Source organism: Carcharodon carcharias, chromosome 16 (assembly GCF_017639515.1).
Source record: "Carcharodon carcharias isolate sCarCar2 chromosome 16, sCarCar2.pri, whole genome shotgun sequence".
Classification (NCBI taxonomy): Eukaryota; Metazoa; Chordata; class Chondrichthyes; order Lamniformes; family Lamnidae; genus Carcharodon; species Carcharodon carcharias.
In genome coordinates this window covers 55,657,308-55,671,755 of record NC_054482.1, presented here as the reverse complement: position 1 = coordinate 55,671,755, position 14,448 = coordinate 55,657,308, and the positions used below count along the sequence as shown (strand labels likewise).

At 41.5% G+C, this 14,448-nt stretch overlaps 1 protein-coding gene across 1 annotated transcript in view; it reads right to left on the bottom strand.

Annotated features, from left to right (window-relative positions):
- LOC121288945 (leptin receptor-like) overlaps positions 1-14,185 on the bottom strand; it is a 57,740-nt gene extending 43,555 nt beyond the window's left edge. Inside the window, exons 1-2 of the mRNA XM_041207812.1 lie at positions 14,092-14,185; positions 3,713-4,015 (exon numbers count right to left, since the gene is read on the bottom strand). Of these exons, the coding sequence (XP_041063746.1) occupies positions 3,713-4,015; positions 14,092-14,185 (397 nt within the window). The remainder of the gene's footprint in view (positions 1-3,712; positions 4,016-14,091) is intronic.
- Positions 14,186-14,448: the final 263 nt, after the last annotated feature.

Here is a 14,448-nt window from a genome sequence, read left to right as displayed (position 1 = left end):
GTTCATTCCTCAGCATGCAAAACTACTTATATTTTAAAAAAGATTTTTATACAACTAAGTAAAGGAATAGAGGTCTCGCAATCAAGGTCCTTCTCAGGAATAAGTTGACCTTAGGGCATCAGTTTGTTTCATGCTAATGCCAAGCTGTAACATAGTTCAAGTGAACTGATGTGCAACATCAATTTTTGTTTCCTTCTTCCCTTTAATGTGAGCCATCATTCAGAAAGAGATAATTATTTCAGTGTTTCAGCATTAATTTTGGAAAATTCACTAAATGCTAGTAGACAGGTAAAAGATGATTAAAAAGGCCAATGGGATATTGGCCCGTACCTCAAGAGGGCTGGACTGAAGGTGTGTTACAGTTTTAGAGAATTTTGGTCAGACACCATCTGGAGTACAGGATTCAGTTCTGGGCACTTCAAAAAGTATATATTTTCTTTCACCAATACAATACTGGGGCTAAAAGGGTTAAATTGTGAGGACAGGCCATACAGACAAGGTTTTTGTTCCCTTAAGTGTAGAAGATTAAGGGGTGACCTATTTGAGGTGGCTAAGATGATTGAATGATTTGATAGGGTAAATAAAGAAAAACTATTTCCTCTGGTTGGAGTCCTGGGCAAGGGGATTTAATTAGAGCTAGTCCATTCAGAAAACACTTCTTCACACATAGGTTAGTGGTAATCTGGAACTCTCTCCCCTGCTAGGTCAATTGAAAATGTAAAAATTGAGATTGATGTTATGTAAGGGTATTAAGGGATATGGAATCAATGCAGGTAGATGGATTTAAGTTGCAGATCAGCCTTTTTTTTATTCATTTATGGGACATGGATGTCAGCATTTATTGCCCACCCCTAGTTACCCTTGTTCAGTGGGTCTGGAATCACATGTAGGCCAGGCCAGGTAAGGATGGCAGACTTCCTTCCCTAAAGGATGTTAATGAACCAAATAGGTTTTTTACAACAATCAACAATGATTTCATGGTCATCAGACTTTTAATTCCAGATATTTATTGAATTCAAATTCCACCATCTGCTGTAGGGTTCGAACCCGGGTACCCAGAGCATTATCCTGTGTCTCTGGATTACTAGCTCAGTCACAATACCACTACGCCACTACCTCCCCTCTAAAGTATAAGCCCTCCCTTTATGACTGACGTTTGAAGCAAGCACTTGCCTCCCTGTCAGGAAATTGAACCCCAGTCTCCCTTGATCTAAGTGAATGATGGAAAAGGCTCGAGGAGCTGAATGCCATATATGTTCCTTTGGCAGTTAAACCTCTGCAATGAAGTTATTGCAAGCTTAGTCAGTTTCCATCCTGGATGAGCATACAATAAAACATACAAATCAGAACTTCTTTAGCTTTGATTTTCTCCATAACCAAACGATTAGGAAATTAGTATGAACGGTCTTCAATTTACATGCCACAGCTGCAAGTATTAAACATCTACCTCAGTGTGCACACAAGCCTTATCACAATATTTTATACACAATGCATGTTTGTTCAGTAAAATGTCCATTGCACAAGGTGTACAAGTTACTAAATGAGCAAACATACCACTTTGCTGTCAGTTTTACATTTTAGAAATTTCCAAACAGCACACAAAACAGATGTGCACCAAACCTAATGCTAAAAGGGCAACGATGCAATATTTTTTAAAATTTAGAAATCCACGTTAAGTACCAATGCAGTACATGAAAGCTGAAGGGAGTTGAGGAGAAGTTGAGGTAAATAAAGTGGTGACACCAAGCTTGTAGAATGAAACAGGAAGGGCAGTTGGTCCTCAGCAATTCAAAACATTTGTTGGCTAGTTCACATTTTCAAACAGAATTGCTGGGAGCTAAATCGGTCCAGGATGATTTTCTTTAGGACAAAAACAGAAAATGCTGGAAAAACTCAGCAGGTCTGACAGCATCTGTGGAGAGATAAACAGAGTTGATGTTTCAATTCCACTCTGTTTCTCTTTCCATAGATGCTGTCAGGCCTGCTGAGTTTTTCCAGCATTTTCTGTTTCTGTTTCAGATTTCCAGCATATCCGCAGTATTTTGCTTTGATTTTCTTTGGGGATGGGGCTTGAATGATTTTGTCAAGTCCTATGATGCTCCAAGGGGTAAATTTTGTGCAGTATAACCAGACTTCTTTTTGTAATTTGAGAGACTTAAGAACTTTGAAGTAAAGGAAGTTTAGATCCAAAACAGGAGACTCTCAAATATTTGTGGGAATGTAGACACACAACGGCTACATTTTCAGGTACACAGCAGCCTCCTAAGCATCCATTATGGAAGACAGAAAACAAACACCCATCACGAGCCAGAAGTGCACAGCTGATCATGTTGTTAAAGCTCAAAAAAGGTCAGTGTCCAGTGCCCATGCCTGAAACAAGTTTTGTTTCCTTTGCATATGTAAATAGTGTGCCTAATGGCAGCTTGGTGCCCGCAATATAAGATTGGTTTGCCCTCAGGCACCAACTGCACTCAGCGAAACCAAGCCTGCATGTGGTCTTATAGGATGTCCTTAAAGGGACTCTTGCATGCTCCAACCAACAATGTGGGGAAACCACACCACGCACCCCCCCCGCCACCCCCCCCCCCCCACCCCCCACCACCCCCCACCGTTTGTGGGGGGGAGTGCAGGAGTGGGCGCGGGTGGACACGCAATTGGGGCCGCGCCGCCAGTTTACTAGGGTGGACCAATTAAGGGCCGCCCAGCATGACATCTGCCAGGATGTGCTATGCACTCCTTGTGCGGGTGGGGGTGGGATTCCCTTAAGCCGGGAGTGTGCTCTTTCGCACATGCGCATAAAAGAGTGCACTGATCTTCCTGAGGCTACGTGCTGCTGCTTGCCGATGGGAAAATTCTTCCCTGTAAGTTTTTAAAATGCACTACCTGAATATAAGGCTAACAACAGCTTAAAGAACATGGGCCACTGTCAGACACCGATTTCCCCCTACTCAACCATCACTGATCCCCCATGATTGCCAACACCTCCTGTCTCTGATTTTTCTGCCCTTGCCAGATGACATTGTTCCCCACTGTGCCCAATGGACGTCATCCAGATAGCCTCTGCTGCACCTGATCATCGTCACTCTCTACCCTCCCCACCCGATAAAAACTGATCACCCTAATCTTTTCTTAAGTTCTTGTCATGTCTCCAAGAGCCTGGCTATCTAAATGAAATTTCCAGTTCAATGCCAATCTGTGCTTACTCATGGCAGTTTTAAACTTTGGGCTTATAGCCATCAAGTTTTAGCCTGAGAGTATTAATTTATATAGGAACTTTACCAGCCAGTAGAGATCAGAAAATTTCATCTCAATCACTATGACCTAGATTCTCATTCAAGAAGTGAAACGAAAATGCGTGCTAACTCACTATGCCATCCAGTTTCCCATCATGGTGTGATGTTTTTGTAAATTTTTGTATTGTGCTATCTAATAGATTCCCATTTCTATTTCAATGGGTCTGGAATGGAACTTGCTAGTTCTTTTATAACATCTAGTATCAAGAAAATGATAGTTATAATCCATGTTCAACACACATCTGTTGTCATTTACTTCTACTGCAGTTGGATTGAATCTTTGGTGACATCTGTACATTTAACATTAAAGGCAATCATTTACCCAAGCTATACTTTTCAATGTTGTTTCAGTAGCAAGTTGACATTAAAAAAAAAAAAAATTTTAATGATAGTGCATGCCAAGAATGCTAGATTCTTACTTTGTTCTGTGATGAAATGTGCAGGGCAATGCATATCAGCTTCTTTCCAGAGGCAACAACTGAAGCCATCTTGGCTATGCAATCCTTTTGGGCTGGTGCTATTTGAACGCGATGTGTTTGCATTTCTCACATGCTCATGAAGCCAAGAGTGGCGACTATTTGAATTCCTACGTGGGTGTAGCTGCCAGCTTCTGCCTTTTACGACAGCTGCTTGCTTGTGCAGTGTGCACAGCATTGTAAAATTCGAAGCAGGAATCTCAAAGGTTGTTACTGGGTCATATGCAAAACTTGAAATAGAAACTCCTGCAAGTAAAGAAAAGAAAAGTCAGGGTAAAGGAGTTTTAGTTACTAATTATACATCATACATGATCAAGTTAAAAATATAAAAACAACCTCTATTGCTTCTTTAGCAATTTTATTGATGCTATTAGGGTCATTGCTTCTCTGTACATTCTTCAGTTATTCCTCCTAAGTTCTTCAAAGAAATAACAGAGATAAAAAGAAAGCTGTAATGTTATACACATGTACTTCAGAAAGCACTGGAGCCCCCTTCCTACCATCTTGCTGTAGCTTTGCTCTATGCTGAATTAACTTTTGAGGCAAAGCAACAGTCAGGGTGCCAAATTTGAGTACAATAATCCAGGTCAGAAAGGGGAGAAGGCAGCTCGGGCTCCTACACCTGATTACAGTTAACTCCCGATTAAAAGTGTACATGTGTCAGTGAAGGCAGAATCAGGCTCAGCTGTTTACTGCCAAACAACCTGTCAATTTACACATGAAGAATGCTTCTTAGCTATGTTAATGTGAAGGCTGCAAGCGTGGCCTCAGAACTGGGCTTGAATTGCTGCCTTCAGGAAAAGAGGAAAAAGTAAATTAGTATTGTGAGGAATAAAATTACAATAGGAGTTTCACTTGTCAGTTGCAATGTGATTCTAGCTATTCGTAAACAACCAACTGATTTTGCTAATGCATTGGTGCAAATCATATAATCTATTATAACATCATAATACGTTATTTATTATAACTGTGCCATTGCACTAAACTAAATATGTGGATCTACCCAAAAGCATGGGAATGAATATTGGAAGAGCTGTGGCCACAGCACTCTGGAAAAGAAAGGAATCTTAAAAAAAACCCTGTGCCAAAGACTCCACAATAATAAAAAGAGGCAAGCCTGTGGAAATACTGTGCCTGTAAAAGGATAACCTATGATAAAGCTAGTATTTTTAAAGAAGCAGGAACATTGAGAAAATGCCACTTAAATACCCATTCATGAATTGGAAGATACTGTGTATGAGTTATTTCACCAATGGTTGGAATTTTGTTTCCTTAATCAAGGAGTGAGTGAATCAGAGAAACCGGCTGTAACAATCAAGGTCACATTGGGCAATGAGGGGCTGCACCAGATCAGCACATCAGGGTTGATGGCTGAGGATCAGCAGGATATGCACACCCCTAGAAGGTCAGCTCAAAGTAAAAGGTTAATTCCCGGTTCCACGGGTTTAGAGCGGATGTCATACTGGCAACGACAAGATGAGTCTGTTGACCAGTTTGTAGCAAAGTGCCAAAACAAAGACCAGGAATGTGACATTTTAGATATTGAAATGTCAGGACAAATTTTGAAACTATTGCCATCAACCCTGATGTGTTGATCTGGTGCAGTCCCTTATTGCCCAATGTGACCTTGATTTCTCTGATTCACTCACTTCTTGATTAAGGAAATACAGTTCCAATCATTGCACCTATCCCAATACAGGCCTTTCAAAAAGGCTTAGTAGAGGAGAAGAAAGGGTGCAGAATCAATGCACTACTTAATGGCGGAAGGAAATTTGAAGCCACCACAGGTGGGCACCAACAGTTACAATCATTGGGGGTGGCTTTGCCAACTGGTATGATAACCAAGGGCAACATCCTCCCCCCTATGGGGTGGATATGTGGAACCGGGCGTGGGCAGGCTGATTCCCGACTGGCGGCCCCGCTTGGGGGCGTGTCGCCATTATACGTGGGCGGGCCAATTAAGGCCCACCCAGCGTGACGTCCGTTCGGAAGCGCTGTGCACTCCCTGTGTGGGCTGGGGGTGATTCCCTGAGCTGGGAGTGTGCCCTTTTACATATGTGCGTGAAAAAGCGCACAGATCTCCCTGAGGTAGTGTTGCCTTTTGTGTAAGTGTGGGAAAAAATTCCTCTGACATGTCCCCTCTTGTGACACTGTCACATGAGCTGGGACATGTCAATTTCTTTTATTTCAACATTTCATAAACATTTTAAAGCCTTCATGAAACTTCCTCCCGCGGATGAGGTTTCATGTTTTTTCTAAAGGCTGCCTGGCCTCCTCACCTGCCTGCCAACCTTATGGTTGGGCAAGCAGGTCCTTTAATTAGCTTAATTACTTTTTTAAAGGCCTTAAGTGGCCGTTGACAGTTCAGTGGGCGCGCAGCTGAGTTGGCTGCGCGTCAGCCAAACTGAAAATCTAAATGATGCAGGGTGACGTCAGGACACAGGCCCGATGTCATCCTGCGTCATTTTATGCATCGATGAGTGGGGCCCGCCCCCTGCTCGCCAACCAGAAGATGTAGCCCCAAGGTTCGGTAGTATGCCAAGCCTTGTGGTAAATGTGGCACGACTCACGTAATTCGCAATTGTCCAGTGTACCAGGACCTATGCAAAGAGCGTGGCGTGTGTGGCCATTGGACAAGGCAATGCAGGAGGCCAAGCTCAGAACATGCATCTAAAAATGGTGATAAGCCACACACAGAGGAAAAGTGTGCAAGGCACAGGGGCAACCACAGTCAAAGTTATGCCAATACACAATGGATACACCAGGTTAGCAATGAGGGAGCAAAACATGAAGGGGATCTGAATGAGAACCATTTTCAAATGCCAGTTGAACAAGCATTCCATATTGTCAATGTGGATCAACACGTTGATGCTATTATGCAATCTGTGGCATTTACCGCAATTGGGATTGTATGGCCGCAATTCACTTAAGGTAGAAATCAACACAGGAGCAAGTGCCAATATTTTCTCTCTCCTTTTGTTGAAGGCTGTGTCTTTAGAGAAATTGGAATCAATGGTATGACCCACCATAGCTAGGCTGACTACCTATAATAGCTCACCAATCAAGTTCATTGGAACGATAAGTTTTGCAGTGCAGCTATGGGAAGTCGGAATGGGTACCGCAAATGTTTTTTTTGTAGATACAGGTGGTCCACTGTAGCAGGACTTCCAGTATGCTGAGATTTATGGATCATCACAATATTGCATTGAGAGGTATTGACAGTTATAGCCGGGAGTGTGTTGAGTCGATTAAAGACTGACTAAAGATCTGGACAGATTTGAAGTAATTGCTGCCTTCAAGGGGGAGGTGTGCCATGTTGCACATAAGGGAGGGTACAGTTCCTACTACGGATGCATCAAAGAAGTGCACATTTTGCACAGGTGGAGCTTGATGAGATGGAACAGAATCATCAGCACCAGTATACTGATTGGTGCAGCTCCATCACTTGATGATCACTAAAAAAAAGAGGGTAATCTCAGGATTTTCTAAGACCCAAGGCTGCTGAACTTAGCTCTCAAGTGATGTCTCCATAAGATGCCGATCCTCGAGGAGCTTAGCCCTAAGCTCACTGGCACTAAGTATTCTTCAAAGCTCGACGCGAAGCAGGGCTATTAGTCTGACTGCAGATATGATCAGTGCTCTTTTCAGCTTAGTTGGCATGCCAGAAAAAATATCTCTGATAATGGGCTGCAATATGTTGCCAAACTGTTTCAAAACATTTGTACCATTGGGGAGTCCATCACATGACAGCATCATCACATTATCTAAAGTCTAATGATATGGTTGAATGCATGGTTCATGCCATCAAATCATTCATTTTAAAGTGAATGCAGACAAGATATTAAAATTGCAATGATACTCCTCCAAACTACTCCTTCAGACAAGGGTGTACCGTCACCTGCAGAGTTGATGTTTGGAAGGCAAGTAAGGACTACCCTGACCAATCATAATTTTTCTACGTTTTTGACAGTAAGAGATGTACGTCTTTCCAAACAAGAGATGAAGGTGTATAACAGGCAAGCAGGGCCAGAATTGGCTCGATTGTGCAAAGGACAGAAGGTCAGAGTTCTCAATCATTTGTCGAGAATCATTTGCTACCCTGCAAAGGTTGCTAGGCTGTGTGACCAGCACAGGTAGTGCAATTCTCAGTCAGAAATGAAGTCAAGGCAGAGAGTTATGCAATGTTACTGCATCTGATGCTCCTGGTGCACCACGAACAAGGTCAGAGACAAGGTTCAATGGTGAGGACATGGATGCCACGTATTCAGATGAAGAACAGGTTGATAAAAATTCTGAGTTGTCAATGAATCAGTAGAGTCATGAGGCAGAATTTTCTGCCTACCGGGCAGGCAGGCCTGACTCAATCTCCGGCAGGTGGGGAGCTGATCCCCACCGCCATTTTACGTGGGCGTGCCAATTAAGGCCTGCCCAGCGTGATGCCCGGCAGGGGTGGGGGGATTTCCCAAGTGCGAGAGTGTGCTCTTTCGCTCATGTGCATGAAAGAGTGCATATCTCCCTGAGGCAAAGTGCTGCTTCAGAGAGGTTACTGAAAGTTGTTCAAACATTAAAAATATAAAAATTTTAAAAATCCTTAACATGTCCCCCTCTTGTGACAATGTCACAAGAGATGGGACAAGTTAAAAAATTTCACTAAAACTTTATTAAAGTTTTTTAAACCCTATATGAAACCTCAACCCGCCAGTGGATGAGGTTTCATGTTTTTTCAGAAGCCCGCTGGGGCTCCTGGCCTGCCCACCAACCTTAAGGTTGGACGGGCAGGGCCTTTAATTGTTTTAATTATCCTGTCAATGGCCTCAATTGGCCATTGATAGGTCAGCACACGCACAGCTGATTTTGCTGTGCCCCCGCCTTCCTGAAAATTTAAATGGGCCCTGCCCCCTGCTTACCGATGGCAAAATTCAGCCCATGAAGATAATGACAGCTCTGAGCAGAGATTTACGATCACAAGGGGCTGAATTTTGCTGTCAGCGAGCAGGGGGCAGGGCCTCCTGTATATTTTTGAGATTCTTAGTTTTGTGCACTTGTAAACTATGTTTTGTTTTATTCCTGTATAATTATTCTGAATCACAATATCATTGTATATTGTAAAAATGTTTCTGATTAATGAGATATGTTGTTATCTTTGGAAAAGAAGGGGAATGCTGTGGGATCACCTTAAGAGATTATAAGGTGGAAAATCATAAGGAAGCGATGTCATGTCTCAAACGACCCAAGAGTTTTGGCTGTAGACCAACAAAGACGTATATTTTCTCCTGTACTTGTGCATATATGTTCCAGTTGCAATAAAGAACCCACCTATTTGTTGTATATTGTTTGTATTCCTGTGACTCCCCTATCAGTCACACCCTAAAGGAACAAACAACATTGTAGAGCATTCATTCAGATGTGGGCACCATGCTCAGGATTAGATAATGGCTGATCCATATTTAACTCCATCAACCACCCCTACTCCGGTTTCAAAACCTTAATACTCTTACCTAACAAAAATCTATCAATTTCAGTTTTAGAATTTCAATTGCTTTGGGGAAAGTGTTCCAGATTCCAAGTGCCCGAAGTGCTGAAGGTGCAGTGCAGGTTCACCAGAATGATCCTGGGGATAAAGAATTAAATTATGAGATCAGGTTGCATACACTAGGCCTGTATACCCTTGAAGGCATAATCTAATTGAGGTGTTTTAAAAGGATTAAAGATTAAAGGAGTTGACAGCATAGAAAGGGCAAACCTATTTCCTCTGGTGGGAGAGGCCAGAGTAACGGGGCATAACTAGAGCTAGGCCATTTAGGGGTGATGTCAGAAAGCACTTCTTCACACACAGGGTTGTGGAAATCTGGAACCCTGTCCCAAAAAAACTTGAGGCTAGGTCAGTTAAAAAAATTGGGAAAAAAAAAATCTAAGATTGATAGATTTTTATAAGGCAAAATATTAAGGTTATGAAACCAAGGTGGGTAGGTAGGAACAAGGGACATAGGAGCAGGAGTAGGCCATTCAGCCCTTCAAGCATGCTCCAATACTCAATGAGATCATGGCTGATCTAGTTGTGGTCTCAACTCCAAATTCCTGTCTGCCCACGTAACCCTTGACTCTCTTGTCCATCAAAAACCTAGCTAGCTCAGACTTAAATAAATTCAGTGACCCAGCCTCCACCACTTTCTGGGGAAGAGAAAAGAATTTCTCCTCATCTCCACCTTAGAAGGGAGATCTCTTATTTTTAAACTGTGTTCCCTAGTTCTAGTCTCCCCCACAAGAGGAAACATCATCTCGGTATCCACCCTATCATGTCCCCTCAGGATCTTATACATTTCAATAAGGTCACCTTTCATTCTTCTAAACTCCAGGTACAGGCCCAACCTATTCAACCTATCTTCCACAAAATAAGCCCTCATCATAGAGTTACCAGAAAGATAATCAATTATCTAATGGGATGCAGAACAGGCGTAAGGATCTGAATGGTCTGCTTCTCTTAGACTCTAATTGTTTTTAATAGAAATATATCAGGACTAAAATCAATACTTTAGAATGCATTTCTTACATGATTGGATAAGCAACAGGAGTTTTGGATGAAGTAATCTTTAATTTGCTTCATAGAATGAGGTTGCATGTGGAAAATGCAAATTTCAATTTATCCCAATCCAAACTTCAGCTGGCACTAAATGTGTGAGAGGAGCCTCAGTACTTCAAAATCATCTGAAGTCACAGGTAGCAATCATCACTGGTTAAAGGCATGGGTAGCAATTCTATGGGGACTTTCCTGAGCAGTCTCCCATCACAAAGTCATTCAAGAGTAGCCATTTATGCTCTTTCCTCAGGCTTTCTACTGATTACCTGCTGAAGTTATTTCAGGAGATTGATGAAAAACCCTTGGAAATTCTACCGCAGAATTGAGAGAGCTACTTTAGAAAATGCTGATGATTGTGTGTTTGCATTACTTTTTCTGTAGCCTATTCTGCTGGAACATTCACAAAGCATGGACTTAATTAACCAAAGTAAACAATGTCACAAATAAATGACAGACAATGAGAGGGCTAGTGGTGGGAAATATAAAGCATATGTTGTCGAGTGTAGAAATATTCACATTGGAAAAACTTGCTTCTTTCAGGCAAAAGAACCATGTTGTTATTTAAATCAAGGAAACAGAACATTTTGATCTGTGATCAAAGACCTCATATGATCTTTAGTAAAATAAACCAGCAATTCAAATTTCACTGCAATAATCTTAAAAGATTCAACTGAATTTGCTCCAAAGTTTCATTTTACTCAGAAAATAGACCTAATTTTTATATAAATAATCCAGAGTTTCATTGGCTGGAGGCAGACAAAGCACAAAAGAAGATGAAAGCAAAATACTGTTGATGCTAGAAGATGGTTGTGTTAGTTGGAGGTCAGTCATCTGAGCCCCATGACATTACTGCAGGGGTTCCTCAAGGTAATATCCCATTCCAACCATCTTCAGCTGCTTCTTCAATGACCTTCTTTCCATCATAAGGTCAGAAATGTGATATTCGCTGGTGATTGCACAATGTTCAGTTCCATTCATGATTCTACAGATAACGAAGCAGTGCATGCCCACATATAACAAGACGTGGACAATGATCAGGCTTGAGCTGATAAGTGGCAAGTAAGATTTGTGCTATACAAGTACGTGCGATGACAATGTCCAATAAGATGCCCCTCCCCTTGACAGTCAATGGCTTATAATCGCTGAATTTCCCACCATCAACATCTTAGGGTAGCATCATTGACAAGAAACTCAACTGGACCAGCCATAGAAATACTGTGGCCACAAGAACAGGTGAGAAGCTGGAAATTCTGCAGTAGCTAACATACTTTCTTACTCCTTTCTTAGCCTTTCCACCAGCTACAAGGTTCAAGTCAGGATAGAATACTCTCAATTTGTCTGGATGAGTGCATGTCCGAAAACACTCAAGAAGCTCAACATGAGCCAGGACAAAGCAAACAGCTTGGCCAAAGCACCTAATACTTTAATGGTCATGTCATCCCAACAGAGGGGACAACTGTTGTGGATTAAAAATGATAAAATACAAAACACAGGTTAATTTAAAAAAATACTTAAGAGTTCCCATAATCCAAGGACAATGCTCACAAATAAGTTGAGAGAGAGAGAGAAAAAAATTTAATAAGAAATAAAATATACCACCTCTGGAACTCTGGATCAGGACTGCAGAATTCAAACTTTGAACTGTGAAAATAATATTCAGTGCATTAAAGTTATAAGACAAGATAACTTTTCACACCAGGCTTTGTAATAGGACAGTACTTTAAAGTCAACAATGTATTTCTTGTCCTGTTTGGACGAATGGAAGTTAGTGGTCTGCTATGACACAAAAGTCTGAATGTGCCAATTCGCAAGTCAAAAGTGACAAACCACATGTCAAGAGTCTCACAGAGAGAGATCTGCGAGAATGGAGATTACAGTAAACTGCAGAAGCTAGCACTTTCCTGTGATTATCTTGTTAAAGCACAATCATCTGAATATTTCCTTTTACACAACAACATGCACAATATACACTGCAACAACTTGCCAAGCCTCCTTCAACAGCACCTTCCAAACCCATGATCTCTACCACCTAGAAGAACAAATGCAGAAGACACATGGGAACACCACCACCGGGAATTTCCCCTCCAAATCACACACCATCCTGAGATGGAGCTATATCAAAGTTCTGACAATGTCACTGAGTCAAAAACCTGGAACTTTCTTATCTAATAGCACTGCGGGTGAAAAATACCCAAATGGACTGCAGGGATTCAAGATACTGACTCCCTATGACATTCTCAAATGCAATTAGGGATGGGCAACAACACTGGCCTTTCCAACAACACTCATATTCCATGAAAGAATAAAATATATACATAGTTTTAACAAATTAGGTTTGTTTCATATAATGACATTGAGCAAACATTAAGAACAGCAATATTAAGCTAACGTTTCATAGTGGCTTTTAACTTATAACTTCCTTCTTTCTTGTATATTAAAATTCATGATCTACTTTACCCAAAAGAAGAATACTTCAAGAATTAAATATATATATAAAACTTTACCCAAACCTAGTGAATCTGTGCTTCATGTTTTCTCACTAATCTTAATAGGTACATTGATTAGTTTCAGCAAATTGAATCCTGAGGAAAAATCTGGATAAACCAAATTTTTTTTAACCTCAAAAGAGAGCGACCAAGGGAACATTATAGAGTTATATGAGGTATTAAATGATAATAAGGTTAATTCGGACATAATTTCCTTTCCCAAGAGATTACATGGCAGCAGTGGAGGTAGGAAGTATTTAATCATAATGCTCCATTCACAATGAGGAGTGGGGGTGGCTTGATGGACCAGTTAGTCTTTCCCTGCAGGTCAATTTGATATGCTCATACAACTTCAAGGTATGCCAAGACACAAATACTGAAAATGTTTTTAACAGATGTCTGGAAAAACTTGATTGCTCTTGGAATGGTCTTCAAGATAAAGTACTGGAGGTGAAAGCCCTAAGCTCATTCAAGAGTCAGATAAACAACTTGATGGAAAATGAAAATCAGACAGATGAGTTAAGATAGGCTGTAAAGACTCCCTGATGTATAACTATCTTGCACTTCAAACTGGGTTCCAGTCCTTGGCAGCCCAATCATCATTCTTCATTTGATGCCAAATTATCTGACTGGCCATAATCTAGTTCACAGACATATACACACCAGCAAGAGTCATTGGATAGTAATCAGAAACAAAAAACCTGGCCGATTTTCCACTCCCTATTCCAAGGCCAATTATAGTGATCCTTCACCCTTCATGAGGCTGAGATCAGCTAACTGAGCATAGGCTGATATCAAATCTGCAACCATCCTAACATGGCTCAGCGCCAAACCATGAACTACTGCAGGAGCAGTACTTTTATAATTATTTCCAATGGACTGCACTTTAAACTTGTGATTATCGGATGCAATTCTTCCCAAGTGACCTAGAACTGTTAATTGTTAAACTAGGAATCTTGTATTAAAATATAATTTATTCTATGAAGAAAAATGATTATGGTTTCTAGAATTGTATTAGTATTATATCAGCATATACAGCAAGTCCTTGTTTAACATTGTCCTGTTTAATGTTTTTTCGCTTAAACGTTGATAAGTTAATGGAGCCTGGAATTTTGTTGAACATTGAGAGGTTCGTTCTAACGTTTTTCCTGTGTGGCCTGACTAGCACCAATTTGGAGGGGCCTCTCTCAGCTCCCCAAGTCATGGCCTCCACCTTCCCCGACCCACCCTCTCGCCAAACCTCCCACTCCCTGACTCACCCTCTCGCCACTTCCCACTCCTAGGTCTGCGTTCTGTTGAAGTTCCAGATCCAACCCAAAGCCAGAGTTCCATGTTGTGGAAGTGCAATCCCATTGGCGCAGAAGTGCCAAGCTGGAACTGCTACAATCCATGTTTTTTTTAAATGCTCTTGTTTCGCTGCTCTTCTCCCGAGCCTCACTCACAGCAAGGTTTCAGGAGAGGGAAGCGGCAAGCGGGTGAGTCAGGGAGTGGGAGGTTCGGTGAGACGGTGGGTTGGGGAGGAGGAGAGGCTGCAACTGGGAAGTCAGAAACTCAGAGGTCAGTGGGAGCCAATGTTTCACTTAAAGCCATGATTTTCAGGAATGCAACCACAACTT